Source organism: Lepisma saccharinum, chromosome 3 (assembly GCF_977018435.1).
Source record: "Lepisma saccharinum chromosome 3, izLepSacc3.1, whole genome shotgun sequence".
NCBI lineage: Eukaryota > Metazoa > Arthropoda > Insecta > Zygentoma > Lepismatidae > Lepisma > Lepisma saccharinum.
The window spans coordinates 120,248,080-120,269,923 of NC_139231.1; the positions used below are offsets into that span (position 1 = coordinate 120,248,080).

General features: G+C 36.7%; 1 protein-coding gene across 5 annotated transcripts in view; it reads right to left on the bottom strand.

The window, feature by feature from the left end:
• Positions 1–21,844, bottom strand: part of LOC145985371 (uncharacterized) — a 148,910-nt gene that overhangs the window by 46,095 nt on the left and 80,971 nt on the right. For all 5 annotated transcript variants that reach the window (XM_083119322.1, XM_083119323.1, XM_083119320.1 and 2 more), the window contains 6 exons: positions 14,603–14,719; positions 13,427–13,593; positions 12,044–12,216; positions 10,688–10,825; positions 7,647–7,822; positions 1,457–1,687 (listed from right to left, as the gene is read on the bottom strand). In XM_083119322.1, the coding sequence (XP_082975448.1) occupies positions 1,457–1,687; positions 7,647–7,822; positions 10,688–10,825; positions 12,044–12,216; positions 13,427–13,593; positions 14,603–14,719 (1,002 nt within the window). The remainder of the gene's footprint in view (positions 1–1,456; positions 1,688–7,646; positions 7,823–10,687; positions 10,826–12,043; positions 12,217–13,426; positions 13,594–14,602; positions 14,720–21,844) is intronic.

Here is a 21,844-nt window from a genome sequence, read left to right on the forward strand (position 1 = left end):
AATGGCAAAATCCGCTGCAACACACTCCTTGAGGAATTCCACTTTAGAGTACCTATGCGCACAACTCGCAATACAAGGTTATTTTATACTAAAAAACCTAGACTAGAAATTCAGAAAAGATCTCTCTTTTATAGACTTGCAGCACAATACAATGATCTCCCCTCAAGTATTGATATATTTTCCTCCGAGTTTGCCTTTCGGTCTTCTATCAGAAGAAATACTTGTAATTAATATCACATAGTGCCATCTCTTACTTATTTTTTTGTTCATTTGCTATTCACTTTTATGTTGTTTTGTTACTCTTAATTATTTCTTATTTATTTTTATTTATTTATTTTATTTTATTTTATTTTTTATTTTTATGCTTATTATAATTATTGCTTTCTCATTGTTGACAATTTCAGTGTAAAATGGCCACCTGTGTTGTATCTGAAATTTTCTCAAATAAATAAATTTTCTCAAATAAATAAATAACACATTCAGCGCAATTTTGTTCTTGCCATTTTAAAGGTTACCAACAAGAATGTTTTGTAACACTTGCCGTTGCAGCCATGTCACCATATGATACAACTAATAAAACACCACAAAAACTGAAAGAACTATCTCCAAACGTTACTATCAAGTATTAAATGACCACAATGGAGCAGGTTTTGCAAAGATCAAGGAAAGTTACATGCTTGAGGGTACCATGTTTCGGAATATTTTTCATCACGAAATGTAGTGTTTCCAACTGTTATTTTCTCCTGTTTGAATTAGATGAAAGAAACGTCAAGTCTTTCTTCATACACATGTGTTGGAACATTAATAACACTTTGTAGTTGTCAAGTTGACTCGACAACAAAGCTCCATAATAGTACCGAATAGTAAAGATGTTTCATAAAGGTCAGATAGAAACACTGAATGGCAAAGTTCACCCATCTGTAACATGAAAAGCTTGTGACTGCCCTATGATTTTAAGGATCACTCTGGCTGTATTTGCACCAAGCATAACACCTTAATAAAAAGTTTCACTTCATTCTTTTGCAGTTTGTCGACGTTAGCAGTACAGATAAAATACATGAATTTGAAAGTATGCAGGTTCGTATTTGTAGTATGTACGTACATATGCATGTAATATATGAATTCACACACGTCAGTCACTGGCAGTTAATATCATTTTCTCTAATTCTGTCTAGTCCGGAGTTTCAAGACTAAAGACTATTTAATACTGCATCAAAAACTAAATATGCATGCCTCTATAATAAGTGATTCAGTTTAGACATCAGAAAGAAAAAGTACAGCTTTTGATTAGTGACCTCCTTGGAGGGTTTGTCAGCATTACGAACAAAAAGAAAACCCAAAATCTAGATTTCCTCACTCATTGTAAACTTTCACAAGCATGTTATAATTCTCAGAAGAAAGATCAATTTTCCCCAAAACCAACTACATCAACATCGAACTGCAGCAATGTCCGTACCTTCAGACTCTCCTTTTCTGCTCTCATTTGAAGGACACGTGGGTGTGTCCAAATCCTCTGCAGAGACTGGAAGTCTGAAAATAGGCAACTTCCTCCTCTGCCTCCCCTGGTCTGGGCAAAATGATCCAAGTAGTACTGGTACAGCTTTTTCTGTACTGGTGACAACTGAATACTCATAACATATTCGTGCTTTGGTGGCAAAAATGGAGTCAGAACGGAATAATCACATCTCTAAAAGAAAAAAAATAGGGAAAAAAAAAAGTAAATACATTTGTCCCTACTATCCACAACCACAATCTTCATAATTACTGTATTTACCTCAGTACCACATGCACTTCTTAACTTAACCAAAAATGACAAAAATGACATACAGGAAAACCTCGTTAATACGATATTGGTTAATACGAAGTACCCTTTAATCCGAAGTTCTTCCCATTCCCCAGCCGATAAGATAGGATTTATAATGTATTTCAGTACGGATAAATCGAAATACGGATAATTTTTAATACGAAGTTGTTTACAAGACCCTTCCGTAAAACTGGTTTCGCTTAATTCGAAGTAGACACCTGCGTAAGTCGACAAGAGAAGATCGAATGTGGAAAGAGATTGGACGTTATTTTAACTTGACCTTGACATGTTTCCTTGTCCTAAGAGCTGCTGATAACTCGAGGGAAGCAGCCCGAAATGCCCGCTGGACATTGACATTCTTTGTCAATGTGCATGGGAGGTCAAGCTCTTTCCCCGCTGAATGCGCCACCTTGGAAATATTCACCAGTGCCAGATGAGAAATGCGAGATAAGATCGCACGAATGTTCCAAAATACAAGACGCGTGGCGCCTGGAAGTCTCACCAATCTGTCTAGCTCTGAGCTCGAGATACAGCAATTTCCCGTGAGCGAGCAACTTTTGGCCTGGTAGCAGACAACTTCCGGTAACCACTTTCATTAAAAGCGTGTTCTTTGTGCCCTGTAGAACCTCATAAAAAAGGGAAACTGTTACAGATAATCAAAGCCGCATAGGCCAACTAAAGATCGTCAACCCGCTTAATGCGTTGTAATCTAGGTTTCCCGCAAAAGTTGACATCGATCTTACGTATGTTACAACTCCAGTTTCCCGCTTCATACGTTTCCCAACTGTGCCGGTCATAAAATTTGCCAAAACAGTGTTTTGTTGTCTGAGTGACTTCTCCCCTTTATCTATCAGCAAACGGAGGGGGGGGGGGTCCGTTGCTAATTGTTTCGGCCACGATATTCTTGCTCGTGTGCGCACACCGGCTCCTTTGGCATCTAAAAAAAAGCAAACAGTTCTGAAAACCTTCTTTAAAACGAACAAAAACCGCATGATAAGTAAAAGAAAAGTGACCCCCTTCCTTCTCCTACAACAGCTCATTATCCGCCACTGGTGTGCATGGTAATGTGATTTTTCACACTGCTGTTAAAAGTTCGGTCTTCGACAACTGCCTTATCTTTAAAATGCCGATGATTTCCCTTCTGCCACCTGCTGCTCTAACTTCCAGCCGGGCTCATTGTGTTTACGCTGCAGCTGGCGCCAGTGTTTAGTCTAGCGTCTGGAAACCTCTGGCTTGCTGATAACTGCAATGACTCATCCAGTGGGAAGGAATATGCTTCATTGTTTTGAATCTCGCAAAGCCATATAATCCCCGCTTTTCTTCAGAACCATTAGCGTGCTGCTGTTAAAAAAAAACCGCAATGCTCAATGTAGGAATACGAGAGGAAAAGTTTTGGCGGAGCGAGTGTTTGACCTCCAGAATACTCCTGAAACCTACAATAAATTGTCGATTAATCTGAAAATACGCAAGTTTCGTAAAACTTGTTTTTAGTTCATTTTATACTGCTGAACTAAGCAGGACTAAATATACAGTTTAAAGTGGGATCCAAACCAGAGTGATTATCGAGTGCGGCACTGTTTAATGTGTCCTAGGGTACACATTGGGTGCAAACATCGCAAGTTGTGTGTTTACTTTTTCAGAGTTCATTACAATGCAAGTTGAGGAAGAGTTTGGACTGCTCCCTGAAAAAGAGGAGGGGGGGGGGCAAATATGAAGTTAACTGAAGCAAAGAATACGTGACTTTTTTTTAGGATGTGTTTTAGACAGCCGAACCAGAATGAAATTTACAGGCCCGATTTTTTTGTTTTGTTTTGTGCCAGGGAAAGGTTGTGTTCTTTCCCAAGAGAATCTTCTCTTACCAGTTAATCCTGTAACGGACAATGTTCTAGTACATAAAATCCAATATTCATTCTGTCCGATTATCTCCCCTCTCTTGCTCGCGTGTGACTACTGTCAAGATTCACTTCTTGCAATAAACGAGATTGTTTTCTTTTCCGTAGGTCTCCGTGCAAACGGGTTTCTTATGAACTAAAATTGTAAGAATTTCGTGGAAGAGCAACAACTTTGCACAATTAAAAGAAAATACCGTTTTTTATAAGACTTTTTGCCACAACATGCATCCCGTGCATAACCGGTTGTATAACTAAGCAGGATAAATGGTGTTAACCGACTCCTTGTAATCTTTGTGTCCGCGTTAAGCTCGTGTTCTCATTTTGTGTAACATTTTTTACACTTCCTTTAAAATGTACATTATTATTATATAGTACATATAAAGCTTATTTTCTGAGCTACCACCAAGTATAAAATATCCTTTGTGGGGCTAATTTATACTCTACTTTATTTACACCTGAAAACAGGTGCCATCTTGAAAAGTTTGGATAACTCGAAGTCGTTTAATACGAAGTTGACATTTTTTGGTCCCTTGAACTTCGTATTAACGAGGTTTTCCTGTAATTCTAATTCATGAGAAATTTGTGTGTCAAGACCGACAAGGGACAAGATCGTAAAATGCTGTGATGCATATTAGACCTAATGGCAGAGAAATTCTGCAGCAAAAGTGCATGACTGGTGTGTGGGGAGGAAGGAAGAAAGGGAAAGGGAAAAAATAAAATTCACATGCCTGAGGTACCTGACTAAATAAATTAAAACAGCTAATACATCTGATTGATGTGTACTACCTAATATCACTTGACACTTTTTCTGTACTTCGGTATGCAAAATTACAATTAGGGTACAAAAGATATGGAAAAATTGAAATTTTGTTATATTTCCATGGTCATACTATATGTAACAGTATACTTTGTTTAACCTTTTGAGTCCCACGGCCATTTTCACATGTAACCCCCTTGGTCCCGAGCAGATTTTGAGCAAAATGCAGAGTTTCAATTAAATGAGTGTAGATCGGAGGCTAATTGCCCTAGAGAGATGAGTGATATACCGTTGTACGCGGAATGAACCAGAGATTCAGACTATATGAAATTTATGCAAATTCAGCATATATGTGGTGGGGGGAGGGGGCTAACTCTCAAAATTCCAAAATTTCGGAAAAAATGGTCCCCCCTGCCCCCCAAGAAAAAAGTACATGACAGTGTCGACATGCACATGGAAATGATCACTGACATGTAAGGAACACAAAAATATTTGCATTATTATCATATGACCAATGTAACGTGAGTTCTACCCCCAAAAGGAATGGTCGGCACGCCACTGATTCAAGCTTCAAAATGCAGCGGTACCTTGAAATGACTTTAGCTCAGAGACTATTTGCCCTGGAGATATGAACGATATACCATTGTATGAAGAATGAATCACAGATTCATACGATATATAATTCATGCATATTCGGCATACATATGGGGGAAAAAAAGAGGAAATCCCCTGAAAAATATATTTTTTTAAAAAAAATGGAGTTTCCCCCCTGCCCAAAAAAAAGGATATGAAAAGTTCAAAATGCACATAGAAATTATCGCTGGCATGTAAGAAACAGAAAAATATTTGCATCATTATCCTATGACCAATGTAACGCAAGGCTTGTACGCCACTGTCTCAAGCTTCGGAATTGAGCGAAATGCAGAGTTACATTGAAATGACTATAGGTCAGAAACTAAATGCCCTAGAGATATGAAAGATATACCGTTGTATGCAGAATGAATCGCAGATAATTTATGCACATTCGGCGTACATATGGAGGGGAAAGGGGGGAAATCCTCTTCCACAGCCTGTCATAATTGGGATCTTCGGGGGAGGGGTTCTTCATGTTGTCCTCAAAGTGTGAAATCTGTTGGCCATAAAACTGTGTGTGAAGGTGGGGATTCTGGACCAGTAGTCTCGCCAACGTAAACTGCGGTCATGTCCCATCAGCATTGTCAAACCAACGAAAGTCTTCATTTCGTCAATGGTCACGTCACGTTCGGGCTTTGTGATATGTTGGTGGTAGTACCTGTTGGTCTCAGTCACCAGATGCTGGAAGATTTCTTCGGAGAAAGTCAAGGAAAAAAAGTCCAAGGAAGAAGATGCATCATCGTCAATGTGTCGAACCTTCAGTCCAGTCTGTCCTAGGAAAGTTGGGGGTTGGGAGCAGTTCTACCAGTTCGGGAAGGGGGTTGCCAGTCAGATGGAGCAGAAGGAGGGGAAGGGGAACGTCTGATTCTGATGATATATCAGTGGGAATGTCAAGCTCTTCTTCATCCCACTCGGAGTCTGTATCCATATGTTCCAGCTCATCTCGGATTCCATCAGAACGGAGATCACCGGGGGCAGCCATGGTCGACTATAAGCCTTTTGGGGACACAGCAGGCACTAATGACACTAGCACACTTTTCACACCACAAGAAAAACACGTAGATGACAAAAAAGTCCTTGGAAGTCTGTCACTTCACTCAAAAAATATCCCTGCACTTGGGCACAAAACGACACACACCTACGCACAACTTTCACGGACGAAAAGCTAGAACGCAGTGAAAAATGAGCGCCAATTCTTGCAGCTGCTTAAAATTCTATTTTTAGACAATGCAGGGTAACCTGTGTTGCAACTTGTGGAACACTTGTGCTAAAAAACAAAGGTTTCCTTTAGCGTGCCTCAAAATTCCATTCTCACAACGCAGATTCAACAACCAGTCTTCCCCCTCCCCCCTTCCCCAACCCCTGCTTGCACCCGCACGGAAAACTTTCATTTTGACATCGGATACTGATAAACAAGCTTCCTTCGAATGCAGTTACCAGGCGAAAGTGAAAAGCATTGCTTTAGAACAACAAAGCCGGTCTTCCTTTGTCGGCAAAAATTTTCCCTTGAAAAGAGACGCAAAAGAGAAGTCCCTTTTCCCACCTTTTCCCCTCCATTTTCATGAAGAAAAAAAAAGTGCAAGAAACATTTCTGTTAAATACATGTGTTAGGAACAATATAAAAAAAAAATCGAAATTCTAGCCAAAAATAGAAAAGTTATAACGTAAAAACTACGACCTTGACACTGGAGACGCTTGGGACCGCGAGGGTTACATTTGGGTATCTCGACCGAGACGCTTGGGACTCAAAAGGTTAAATATACTGATTGGTTTACTTGTGAATTCATAACTATTTTCAACTGCCAAATGTTAGTTTTAAGTCCACTTTATGCACAGAGGCTAATCAGGACTAGACCCACAGTTTAAACTGGGATCTGAGCACTGCATAATGTGCCTCCAATGGAGATCGAACTGAATGAGAAATTATGCAGCCCATGTAGCATCGCCACACTTCGGCTGTCTATCTTACATAATTCCTCCATCATTACTTTCTCATTTTCATCTTGAAAACTTTCCCCTTCACTACTTATGAAAAACAACTCCTAAATTGAAAAATGAATACATTTGGTTCTTCAATGTGAATTACCCATTGAAAGATTAACAAACTGTTTGTATTTTGTATGCATGAGAAAAGCAACTAGCTCAAGTACACAAGGTCATGGGAAGAATGCAAAGACTGATGTAAGACCACATGATGCAGAGATAGTCTACCGAGGCTGCACCTCCCGTTTAAAATGTTATCCTAACATTTGCTCAACCAGTAATCAAACTGGAAACCCTTAATTACAAACCAACAACTAACCATCTCAAGAAACCTCATAATGAAAATCTTAATCCACCAGCATATATTAAAGCATGTAGGCCAAACAAAACATTAAAATCTAAACACTGTAACCTCATGAATCTAGCAGGCAAAGATTGAATGAAATATTTCAATGTCTTACATGTAACATGTATATTACAAATACCATACACGGTGGTAGAACATGACAACTCTGAAACTTATATTAATTAGATATATATTTTTTTAAAAGGTAAAAATTTAATTAATTCTTCCTACCTGTACACAGCCTTCTAACATTTTGTGTAAAACATGGGCTCTTCGTTTCATTAGCCTAACATCTAATTCTGTTGAATCTGCACATTGACCATTTACTATTGGGTTAACAAATCTGTTCTGAAATTCCTTAGATGTTCCTAGCAAGCTTGGTTTCACAAACTGAATCATACAGTGATCTGCAAAAGAAATAAAGAAAAATGGCAATAAAATTCAGTTGAGTAGCCATTCAACATGCTCACTTGACATAATTAAATTAGGGATAATAATTACTCATGTATCATTATCGGAAAGTATTGGTGCAAATTACATCACTGATTTTAGCTGGAGGGCTATCTCGTAGGATAAGCAAAATGCAAACTGACACTGTATAGTTCAATATATCCTCTGAATTATGTAAAATATGTACTTTTTACAGAGGAACCAACATAAAATTTTTGCAGACAACACTACGAATTTTCTTAATATTGGTATTCTAATAACGATATAAAAGTTGTAAACATTTCTTGACGGACATAGGTGACTGCATTGAGTTATTTCTTTGAAAAAGGAACAATTTGGACGAGCGGTTCTCAAACTTTTTCTCATTGTAACCTTTAGTCGTAACTAAACGTCTATGTACCCGCACCATAGGTTTTCTCCGAATAGTGGGTTTTGGGGATTATTTTCGATTGCCTGATTGGTGCTGTGTTTTTGATATGTTAGAGGCCTGTATCTGCAATATAACAAAATGGCTGTATGTGGAAAGATGGTAAACAAATAAACATTAGAATCCTATATCTACAATTTTATTGTGTGTTCCTACGTTTACAATCTTCATTATTAGTTACAAAAGTAAAAATGTGAAAAATATGAAGAAGTATATAAAAAACATTAATTTTTCATATTTTTTTCCAATTATTAAAAAAAAGTAAACAACTTATTAAAAAAAAGTAAACAACAAAAATAAGTATGTAAACATGCTGCTAAGCACAATTTTGGAGTTTTTATTGTAAATCCTCAGAGTTTCTAGCAAGAAGAATGTGCCTGCATATCCTGGCACAGTTTCTTGATGTCTGGTTTGTGACGATCACTGGTCAATCATTTGCACGATTACAATTCGTTCATAAATATTTCGAATTATAACACGAAGGTGAAGATAAAACTTCTATGTGTCTATGTATTAGTAAAATAACTGAGCAATATGCAGTTCACTACTACATGTATTTCCAATTCCATTACATCCATTGCAACATACAACTATTCATTTTCGTTGCTATAGCAACATTAGAATTCTAAATATTACCTAATTTATACAGCGTTTAGCACAATAAATAACATAATTAACTTTGTACAAAGTCATTATTATACATTTTTTTAAACCTTTAATAGAAGGTGACCTGTATAATATGAAATTAATAATTTCAATAAACATATAATTATATTGTGCGGATTCACAGGACCGTCACAGGTTGTGCACATGAAACTTTTAAGCGGAAATTCGATTCCAAATTTAGTCCATTTCGGTATTTGTTGTTTTAAGTACACTATGTATGAAAAACCACTCTCTTAGCTGGTTGCATACCCCACTCAAGTAGTTCATGCACACCTGGGAGTACGCTTACCACAGTTCATAAAACTGAGATTACCTAAAATTAGCAGAAAAGCAACATAAAACAACAATAATATCTACATGAAAATAATAACATTTCTTAGATACAAGAGAAGGGGATAGTTCAAAACTGCATACACATATGAGTGTCTTAATATTGACAGCCCTCCATCCCTCACCTCACCCACACATCATCCGGTAAATGAATTCCCTCTTAACGTTAAGACAGGAAGGGAATGCTGGAAATTTTATGGGTGGATTGAAGTTTTTTAAAAAATTATTATTATTATTATTAAATGAGTGAATCCCCCCCCCCTGATATCACAATCGTATCAGTTCATTCTTGTAGTTCGGTTGTTGCCAATTATTCTGGTTTCGAGTACTTTTCTTTCAAGTTATTTTTCTTGTACAGAAATTATATTGTGCTCTCAAATTGAATGACTCATACATATCACATGCTCACTGAGCCTTTCTTCTAACCTCTCTTCTGTATAGTTTTTTTCACGAGCCACACTTAATCTCACACATGACAATGAGGCAGTTTTTAATCCTTTTAACCATTTTTTCTTCCCGTTTTTAACCCTTTTTACTTCTAAATGTGACTTTATTGAAGAGGCCTGAAGAAGTATCCGGTGACAGGCCTGAAACGTTGGTTTTAACAAGAACCTTGTAAGCCACACATATGTAAGATGTGTATTTTATCTTTGGTTTTGCGAACATTTAAGAAATTACTTGAACTTGATTATTAGAGCTGTCTATCCAAAGAACACGAGTCTCTGTTTCTCCTAGTAAAACTACAATCCAGATGATAAGACTGAAAAATCTATATTTGTTCGTTTCGTTCATATTAGTTCATATCAATATTTTTTTTTTTTTTTGCCAAATTACCGTTTTCGTCAACATTGATACGAGGGTTATTTTTTAAGTAAGGTCCGTTTTGCAATAAAAATGAAGTAAGTAAATGTTTTTCAAAAAAACATTTTCTGAATTTACATACACTTCTCTATTTGCTACATAATTTCCTTGCCGGTTTAAACATTTGTCGTAACTGGCTATCTCAGAGGCAGCAGAGTTCTATGAGGAGGGTATCCAAAAACTCATAGTTCATTATGATAAATGTTTAAACCGGCAAGGAACCTATGTAGAAAAATAGAGAAGTGTATGTAAATTCAGAAAATAAATGTTGTTTTTTTCAAATATTTATTTACTTCGTTTTTATTGCAAAATGGACCTTACTTAAAAAATAACCCTCATTATTATTGGTACTGTTGATATCAAACTTTGATATTGCACAGCTGTAGTTGCAATTCAGTGAAAACAGTGTATATGCATTTAATATTTTACAACTTCTAAAAAAAGTAGTTTGCATTCTCAATATTAGCTACTTAGGTCATTTACATTAGACTTAAATTGGCAGCAAGTAAAAAATAATACCAATAAATAAAATACTTACACTCTTTCAAATTATTCTGCAAGGGAGTTCCTGTTAAAACAATTCGTCTACTAGTTCGTACTAGATTTAATGCTATTGAACGAATAGTCTTCTCATTCTTCAAGAGATGACCTTCATCACACACTATGAGATCTGGTCCTATAACAAAAAACAAAGGTGAAATAATTTGTATTTATTTACATATTGTGTTGACCATGCCTAATGCACATGTATACAAGATTAGATATCAGAGACAGGAACTGCTACAGTCATTGATTACTATTACAGCAATTAACACAAGTTGAAGGAAATGTATATACATGAGGTAGTGTAAAGAGTGAATAGGTGCTTCCCTACATGACCATGAAGTTTGAATTACAGAATAAATCCAACATAATAAGAAGTCACTAACATTAGTTGCTTATTTGTTCCATTTAATAAATTATAATATATCAAAAAGATTTGGATTCAACACTAATCTAGTGCAAGGAGAAAAGTTCAGCGTTTCCATGTAGACCTTTTTTGCTGTCTGATTAATTTCAAAGGAGCACCCACCCAACTGACAGACCCAGAACATTTGAAGGCCCTGAAAACACTTCCAACCTAGAACTTTGTGATATGTCCACCTGTGGACAAACATTGTTTGAAATGTATGGGGAATAAGGGCGGACACTTTGAAGAGTTAACTGGCATATTGATGTTTGTACATCGTATTATTATATGCATGTTAGTGTAAGTTGTATCATCAAATGCATGTAAGTTAGGTTACCTCAGTATGCAATAGGGGTGTGCGGGTCCCAAAAAGTCAGGACCGGGATCGCGAAAAAAAATTTCCATCCTGACCCTGACTTCAGGAAATGACTTCCTGACTTTCTGGGATCCCAAGCAGTCGGGAAATACCAAATGGCCATTTTAAAAAGTCGTTAATTCTCGACATTTTCTGCACTGTAAGTGTCTGGAACTTACCAGAAATTGTTGGTTGTTATTCCAGAAATGAAAAAAAAAATCACAAGGTGAAAGTGACATGCAGAATTTGAGATTTCCAGAGCTTCGGGAAATTTTGATCATTTACCATCCTGAAAGTCTGGATTTAAAAAATTTCCCGTCCCAACCAAAAAAATCCTGTCCCGCACACCCCTAGTATGCAAGTTACAATTGCACGGTAGTAACTTATGCTGCACCCTGTACAATTTGGATGCAGTTCTTATTAATCAATAGGCTTAAATTCCCTGACTTTTAAAGGGTTTCCCTAATTCAAATCTAATTCCCTGATACCTGACAACCCTGCTTTTAGTCCAAAACCCATAAAAGACATGTAATTGAAGTAAACACAAACTTGCTCATTATTTAAGCACAATTCACAGGAAAAAAAGGTACCTGGATCAATCAAAGTTTCTTTGAAGGCTTCCAAATCCTTTTTCTTCGGCTTCTTTTTAATCCTGTTGTTCGGAATTGCAAGTTTTTGATACATTTCGTAACCAACCACCATAACACCTCCACATTCCTGCCAGTCCTTCAACTGATAGCTTCTCTCGTAATGCTCTTTATACCTGTAAGATAATGGTACAAAAATTTTACTTATTTAAACAGTCTGAGTTTCAGGCCGTATTTTGAGGTAACAACTGAAACAAATATAACGCAAGAGGAACCAAAATATTTACTATGGATGAAATTACATGCTTTAACAGGTAACAATAAAGTGCCAATACTGATGAATCCACGATATTACCTAGCTTCATGATGGGAACAAGAATAGCCTCCTTCCAAGATGTGGGGAAGGAATCCTCCAACCAGAGCCTGTTAAATGTATATATGTAAATACACAGTTATTATTATTATTATTATGGCAAAACCTACTGCAGTCATCTTGTTACATACAATAAACCAAGACGGTACTAAATTATTTATGTTCAACAGAGTGGCCACTCTAGGGTCATGATAAAATTCAAGTATAATTCTAATTTTTCAAGGCAAACTATCAAAAAATCAAGGGTACAAGTAGATGTCTTCTCTATTTTAACCTTACATACCACACACATGCAGATATATTTAACAATATGAAGGGTATGTGTGATTCCAATGTATTCAAAAATTTAAATTCAATTAAAAAAACTGTATATATATATATTTAAAATATTTAATTTAAGGTTCAGAGTTTACATTCGCTATTTCACATACTCAGACTTTAAATACAATTAAAAACATGTTGCAAAAGTTAAAGCATCAACTAATCTACGAAAATTAGAAACTCAAATGTATCTAATCAACTTCAAGATGTCTTATCTTGTAATAATCTTCCGTCTGTCAGCTAGATTGTTCTGTAAAGGACACTAACAAAGTAAACGGATTAAGAGAATTCTGTTTTATTTTCCATGCAGCTTTCTTTTCCTTCATCCACAAAAATGAAAGCTAAACTGTAAAAATTTGCCATAGAGCATTTATAAAGAAGTATAAATTCAATGTGATTTGGATTAATAAAAGTTGCAATTTTTCACGTCTACGGAGAAAAATTCACGCATAATTTCCGGTGAGCAGCCACCCTGTTCAATGAACATTAGCTATTTTAGATCAGATTGGTACAATATTGGAATCAGTAATCGGCACATAATCAGTAACAGCAAAATTTCATATTCAGCTATTCTGAACAAATATTCAAGTCCCCAAGTGGATGGATATCGATCGATCAGTAAAGAGTACAATTATCAGTCCAAACTGATACGGTCTTAGTGCACTTAAATTTATTTTTATAAAACTACTCACTTTGAAAGTTCAAAAACGTTTATTATTTCCTTCCTCTTGTCAACACATTTCTGCCACATGTGCAACTCATTCACCCAGTTCAGCACTGTATTAAGTGGACATACTACAAGCACTGTATGTACTTTTGTCTTTGGATGAGTAAGGAGCGTGTGAATCAGCGTTACAACCTGCATGGAATAAAACATGGGTGTGTAGACAAATATCAGTAACTTATGTGTTCATAACTAACATTAAGACAGCAAATTATATATAATTAAAAAGTTCATAATCATTTATTTTTCAGGGGAATCAAAGATCAAGTAGCAGAGAAAAGAACTGCATTTGCCGGTGTATAAGATGCACCTTTTTCCTCTAAAAATAGGTCTGAAAAACAGAGCGCATCTTGTATGCTGATACTCAGTTTTTTATTACCTTCATTTCTGGAAATTTTCTCTTTTCTCAGTTAGACAATTTCTTGCTTCCATGTGGTGTATGGGCATTCCAGTCACATAGAGTTTACATGCATGGACATGCATGTGCTGTAAAGGACAATCACAACATGTTTGTTTAAACTTTCCAATTGTTGTGACTTCATTTAGCTCTGGGTTTTAACGAAGAAAAATTAAAATACATTCTTTCCTAGTTAGGTTAGTAAAGTTATTTGTTGAAAGTAAGCCTACATATTACTTTATATTTGAAATACTGTAAATTAATTTTTAAAAAAATGTGCACAAAAAAAATGGCATCCTATGTGCTGGTGGGTGCATCCTATACGCTGGCACATACGGTACCCATTTATCCAAGAAACTGGTGTTTTTGGTGTTCCATTGATTTTGATTTTGGGAATTTGTTGTGGTACAAATTGTGGCAGTGGCCACTGAAATAGAACAAACAAACGAACACAAAAAAAAATATGTGCATATAATGTTAATTACTAGATTTATTATTGTTGCCGCAATAACAAAAGTGCACAAAGTTTTGTTTCTTTTTTATATATTAGGTAGCATTATATTTCTAATCTTAGTTATTTTTAACAGATATAAGTAACAGACATAAGTTCAACATTCACAAATTTTCACACATGAAATTGTAGTTTTAGGCAATTTAACAAAAATCTGTGCACTTCATGATCTTTACAATGCTTATTAATTACAACAAACAAACAATAGTAACCTTGTCCACACTTTTGCAACCAACCTGTAATGTTTTTCCTAATCCCATACAATGAGCCAAAATGCAACCAGAGCCTGGATCCTTTTTGCAACGGCTTAAAGATTCAAAACAAGCATCCCACATGAACTTCACTCCTTTCACCTGAAATGAACAAAGGCAAGTACATGAAAGTTATTAACGTTATCGACTGGCTTGAGGCATATATAGAAAAATTGGCTCCTCAGAGAAGTATGCTTATAACTTGAGATGTGTAAAATTGTGAAATATGAATTTTCAAATTTCAGGATACTGAAAAGTTGGAATATTTCATATAGTGACATATCAGGGTTGCTATGATTTTTTTATTATGAAATTCCCTGATATTTCAATGTCTTTCAGTCCAAAGATGTAATTTCTCCAGACATGTCTATCATCATGATTTTTGCTTTTGAACCTTGCATTTTTCAATTAAATATATAATTCATTAATTATTATAAATATTCACTTTCACTTTTTTTTTTTAGCAAATTTCATTCTACACACACAAGAACACGTGAAAATTCAAGGAGTAAAATGTAAAATTACAATTGCAGGGTAGCTACGATTTTTTGATTATGAAATTCCCCGACTTTTCCAGGTTTTCCAGACCAGAAATGAAATCTTTCCAGACATGTTTGTCGTCATGATTTTTGCTTTTGAACCTCATGTTTTTCAATAAAATATGCAGGCACATTAATTAATATGAATATACACAGTTATTAGCTGAAAATTTACCAAGTGATTAATACAATGCTATTTTAATTTATTGAAAATACGTAGTACATATTTCGGAAATTCAGAACGTGAATGGGGCCGGTGACCAACCTGTTCCGTCAATCGCAAAACAGTATGTAAAAAGCCAACCAACGCCATCTCTTGGCATTAAGAATTACTAAAAATAATAGAACGTCGGCGAGCAAACAACAGAGACAGATTGTGTGGCATAAGTTTGTTGTTCATGACGCTCTGCATTATCATATGTAGTTTCCAGTTCACTTATATTTCTATACAATAAATCCACGTGTAATCATTACGCGAGTGTTTTGTTGTTTTTTATCATAATCTCAGCGGTGAAGGATACACAACAGTCCGAAGCCGCAACATTTTGGTACTCCAAATCCGGGTGCAACATGATTGAGCCTGCCATGGAAGTCAACGGTCGCATCACAGCAGCAACAACAAGGTAGGTAGTGAGTGCATGCAAGTTTCGTCAGTTTCCTATTCAATTACATCCTCACACCCTTTGTGTTACCCTGTCTTAGTGTTCAGTGAAGTGTAAGTGAACTTTCAATACTGCTATGAACAGTTCCAGTGCATCAGTGTCGTGACAAAACAGTTTGAATTCTCGTTAGCAACAATGAATGAAGACACACTGAAAGAGCTTATCGTTAAGTGGGGACAAGTAAAGGCTCGAGTTACGCGTTTCAGAGCATACATTGATAGCCTCACAGAAGAGCATGGAATCGCACAATTAACATTACGTCATGAGAAATTTGTTGAATCGTTGAAAGACTTCGAAAACATTCAGTCAGAAATTGAACTTTTGCAAGATGAGTCATTACAGGAACAGGAAGGTCAAGAAAGGGAACACTTCGAAAATGCATATTTTGAGTTAGCTGTGCACGCAAAAACTGTACTCCAGTCGCACGCAACGTCTAAAATTCACAACGAAGTGCCGAAAGATACAAGAACAGTATTGCAGTGAAATTGCCAGTGATAAATCTACCGTTATTTCATGGACATTATGATGAATGGTTGTCTTTTTTTGACACGTTTCAAGCACTAATTCATAACAATTCGTCATTGCAAGCTATTCAGAAATTTAACTATTTGCATTCTTCGCTGCGAGGGGAAGCACTTGAAGTCATTCAAGCGCTCGAGATCTCTGTACGGAATTATGAAACGGCGTGGTCACTTTTAAAGGAGCAGTTTGAAAACAAAAGATACATTGTAAACAAACACGTAAAGGCATTGTTTGATTTACCACCTATAGAAAGAGAATCTGCTGCCACTTTGAAGCGACTTCTAGACAGCATAGTGAAACATTTACATGCTTTATTAAAATCGCTTGGTCAACCGACAGAAAATTGGGACGCTCTTCTTTTGCATTTAGTCACAAATAAATTAGATAGCGTTACTCATAAAGAATGGGAAGAAATAATTCCAGGTACTGAACTTCCGTCGATGTCAGAACTCATTCAGTTTCTGCAACAAAGGTGTCAAGTTTTAGATGCAGTAGATAACAATTGGCCCACACAAAATAAACCTGTTTCGCAACAAAGGCACTTATTCTCAGAAGAGTGGATCGGAAAGTAAGAATATGTTCAAAACAAACGTTCATCTTTCATACAATGAACAAAAGTGCAGATTTTGTAATCAAGCACACTTCATTTATCAGTGCACTTCATTCAAAGCAAAATCAGTACCAGAGCGAATAAATGTAGTAAAGCGTCTTTCACTTTGCCTCAATTGTTTGGAAGCTGGACACAGATCTGAGACATGCCCTTCAGGTAACTGTAAGATTTGCAATTCAAGGCACAATTCCCTACTGCATTTTTCTCAGCAGTCATCATCATGCAGGGCATCATCATCCTCGTCTTCTCAATCAGAAAACTACGTCACTCCAAGTGAAGGGCGAAGAGATACAGAATCCGTTACATGTGTAACACAGAATACTCACAAACAAACAGCAGTTGTTTATGTTAGTAATGCACAAGGATCATATCACAGTTGTCGAGTTCTTCTCGATTTGGCATCGCAATCAAACTTTATCAGTTCAAGAATGGCGCAAATGTTGAAATTGAAAAAAACCAACAGGATGTCTCACATAAATGGAATAGGCACATCAGAATCACAGCGTTCAAGCCACTGTCAAATAAAGATTCAATGCTTATTTTGCCACATTAGAATTTGTCGTTCTGCCTGAAATCACACAAGAACTGCCAGCATTTCCGATTAATATCCACAATTAGAATATTCCACAGAATATTCATTTGTCAGATCCACAATTCAATACACCTCAAAGAGTAGACTTACTGATCGGAGCGGGAATATTTTTTGATCTGCTTTGCATAGGTCAAATACGTCTCACACCAGGGTTGCCAACTCTACAGAAAACCACGTTCAGATGGATCGTGGGAGGCAAATATGATATTACGTCACATCATGCATCACCAAACGTATGTTGTCTTAGCATAGAAGAACGAATCGAGGATCAACTGCAAAAATTCTGGTCACTTGAAGAACGCAACGCTACGACTAGCTTATCCGCAGAAGAGATTGCTTATGAAGAACGTTTTAAGGCTAATTTCAAGAGAGATGAAACTGGAAGATTTATTGTTCGATTGCCAGTAAAGAACAGCATAAGTAAATTAGGTGATTCGAAAGAAATAGCAACCAGAAGATTTCATTTAATGGAGAAGAGACTCATCAAGAATCCAGAATTAAAGGATGCTTGTGTCAATTTCATGAACGAATATGAAAGTTTGAAACACATGCAACGTATTGAGGAAGATGAATGTCACATTTCAAAATGTTTCTTGCCTCATCATTGCGTAACCAAGGAAACAAGCTCCACATCAAAACACAGTGTTGTTTTTGATGCCTCATGCAAAACTTTCAGTGGATTATCACTCAACGATATTCTAATGCTGGGACCTACAATACAGGATGACATATTCGCTATTGTCACACAATTTAGGCAACACAAATATGTCATTACTTGTGACATTCAGAAAATGTATAGACAAATACAAGTTTATTCGGAAGATACTTGTCTACAGAAGATCATTTGGCGTGATGACCCACAGAAACCTCTCAAAACATTTCAACTCTCAACAGTGACGTATGGGACAGCTTCAGCACCATTTCTTGCTACGAGATGTCTTGAACAACTTGCATTAGATGAAAAACAGGACTTCCCAAAGGCTGCAGAAGTCGTACTCAGAGATATCTACATTGATGATATTCTAACAGGTTCCAATACAAAGGAAGAAATATTAGAATTGCAAAACAGCCTCATCGCATTATTACAACGTGGTGGATTTAAATTGAGAAAATGATGTGCTAATTACCCAACATTATTACCTCACATTCCAGTAGAACATCAAGAAACAAAACAAGATCACATAGATGAAGCACAACAAACTATAAGGAGTTTAGGATTATTATGGAATCCAACCACAGATGAATTTTATTTCACAATAAAAGATACAAATCGAAGTGAAAGAATTTCCAAACGATCTATTTTATCCACCATTGCTGGTATCTTTGATCCATTAGGAATAATAGAACCAGTCATCCTCAAAGCAAAGGTATTTCTTCAACATCTGTGGAGACTGAAACTAGATTGGGATGAAACAATACCATCATCATTGCATTCAGAATGGGATCACTTTCGCAAGGAACTACCACAGCTAGAGAAACTTCATGTTCCGAGATGGACAATGACCGAACCAACATCAGAAGTAGAGATACACGGGTTCAGTGACGCATCTGAGCTTGGTTATGAAGCATGTATTTACATTAAATGCAAAGATTCAAAAATGGACACATCACGCCTAATTTACTTTGCTCAAAATCTCGCGTTGCCCCTCTAAAAAAGGTAACCTTACCACGTTTGGAACTCTGTGGAGCATTACTTCTTGCCAGACTTACACACAAGGTCACAGAAGCTCTAAAATGGACAGGAATCAAGATTATTCTATGGTCAGACTAGCTTGTACTAGCTTGGCTGAAATACAGAAACTGACAAGCAGTTACGAATGGAGACACGTAAGAACTCAAGACAATCCAGCAGATCATATTTCAAGAGGCTTGTTACCATCACAAATGCCAAATGCTAAATCTTGGTGGCATGGACCATCATGGCTAACAAATGAACTTATTGATCACAATAAGATTACAGTTGAACCTCAAGATTTACCTGAACAAAGGAAAACTACAGTCGCCTTAACAACTACAAAGTCATTTAAGTTACTTGAACGATACTCCACATTAGAAAGATTACAGAGAGTAACAGCGTATTGTATGAGATCCTCTCACAACTCAAGAAAGTTACAGCAGGAACGACAGTTTGGACCATTGACAACAACTGAACTGCAAGGAGCTATTGCATACTTAATAAAACTTACTCAACAACAAGAATTTCAACTAGAGTTGCAAGCTCTCAAAAGTAAAGCAGAACTACCCAAGTCAAGCAGACTACTTAACTTAAATCCATTTCTCGACAAGAATCAAGTAATTAGGGTGGGTGGAAGACTTGCAGCATCTGAAAATACATATGACCAGAAATATTCAATTATTCTACCTGCAAACTCCAGATTGACAATTTTGATTGCTGAAAATGAGCACAGAAGACTACTCCACGCTGGACCTCAACTTCTGCTGACGTCACTAAGACAATCGTATTGGCCCCTCAGTGGACGTAACTTAATCAGAAAAATTGTACATCAGTGCATTGTTTGCTTCAAAAACAAACCGAAGGCATTTGAACAGCTGATGGGAGACCTTCCAGGAGAAAGAGTGACACCAAGTAGACCATTTTTACACAGCGGTGTAGATTATTGCGGTCCAATTTACATCTAAACCAACAATCGTCACGGCAGCAGACTAGAAAAAGCTTACATCACAATTTTTGTTTGCCTGGCTACAAAGGCTGTACATATCGAACTAGTCAGCAACTTAACTACATATTCATTTATTGGAGCATTGAAACGATTCATCTCTCGACGAGGAAGATGTGCTAAAATTATCTCTGATAATGCAACAAACTTTGTAGGTGCACAACGTGAATTACAAGCATTATTCATGTCACAAGTTCATCAAGAAAAGGTTCAGAATTTCCTAGCTTCTGACAACATCGAATGGCATTTCATACCCCCAAGGTCAGCAAGTATGGGAGGCCTCTGGGAAACTGCAGTGAAGTCGCTGAAGTATCATTTGACGCCTCATTCACTTACGAAGAGACTTACACATATCTAACACTCATCAAAGCTTGCTTAAATTCTAGACCCTTGACTCCTTTATCTAATGAACCGAATGATCTCAACCCTTTAACCCCCTGGTCATTTTCTAGTTGGTGAGGCACTCACCACCATTTCCGAACCTGATTTGAACTTAATTCCAGTGAATAGAATAGAATATCCAGGTGGCAGCATATGCAACAGTTGTATCAACATTTTTGGAACCGGTGGTCACGTGAATATCTCACAAATCTTGAACAACGATCCAAATGGAAATGGAAGAACACTAATCTACGCGTTTGAGACCTGGTCTTACTCAAAGAAGACAACCTTCCCCCCTTGAGCTGGAAGTTAGGAAGAATCATCGAGCTTCATCCTGGAGGTGATGGACCTGTTTGGGTGGTGTCCATAAAAACAATCCACGGTCAGACAAAGAGAGCAGTCGGGAGGCTGTGCCCCCTTCCAGTGTAGTGTAACTAGTGTGACTTAATTAGGTTGAAGGCAGTGCCTTCAAGGTGGGCGGCATGTTCCGTCAATCGCAAAACAGTATGTAAAAAGCCAACCAGCACCATCTCCTGGCATTAAGAATTACTAAAAACAATAGAACGTCAGTGAGCAAACAACAGAGACAGATTGCGTGACATAAGTTCGTTGTTCATAACGCTCTGCATTATCATATGTAGTTTCCAGTTCACTTATATTTCTATACAATAAATCTACGTGTAATCATTACGCGAGTGTTTTGTTGTTTTTTATCATAATCTCAGCGGTGAAGGATACACAACAGCCTGGAGCCGCAACACAACCATACACCTAAAAAAAATATATACGCGGGCCATACTTTGGTATCAAATATCTCCATTATTTGAGTTTTCCACATGCTGGAACCAATTTTATATTACGGAAAACATCGAAATCTGTATATTAAAAGGTAACAGTTCCGAATGTTTTATGATTTTTTCAAATTTTCTTAGCAGGAAGACTAATTATTACAGAATTTTGGCAATCATTGTGACACGAAATTTGAACCTTCCTTAAAATAATGAGCACTATTTGGATTCGAAAAAGTTATTTATGTTGAAAAGAAAACTTCAAAATGACCTTACGCAATCATACACACTTCCCACGGACAAGGTATTCTCCGGTTGACAAGCGACAGTAAGTATTGTAAACTCTCCGGTTAACAAGCGACAGTAAGTATTGTAAACTAGTGGGAATGAATGTAGAAATAAATGGGAACCTTAGTAGAGTGCATTCAGGGTCTTTATTTTAATTCTAAGACAAC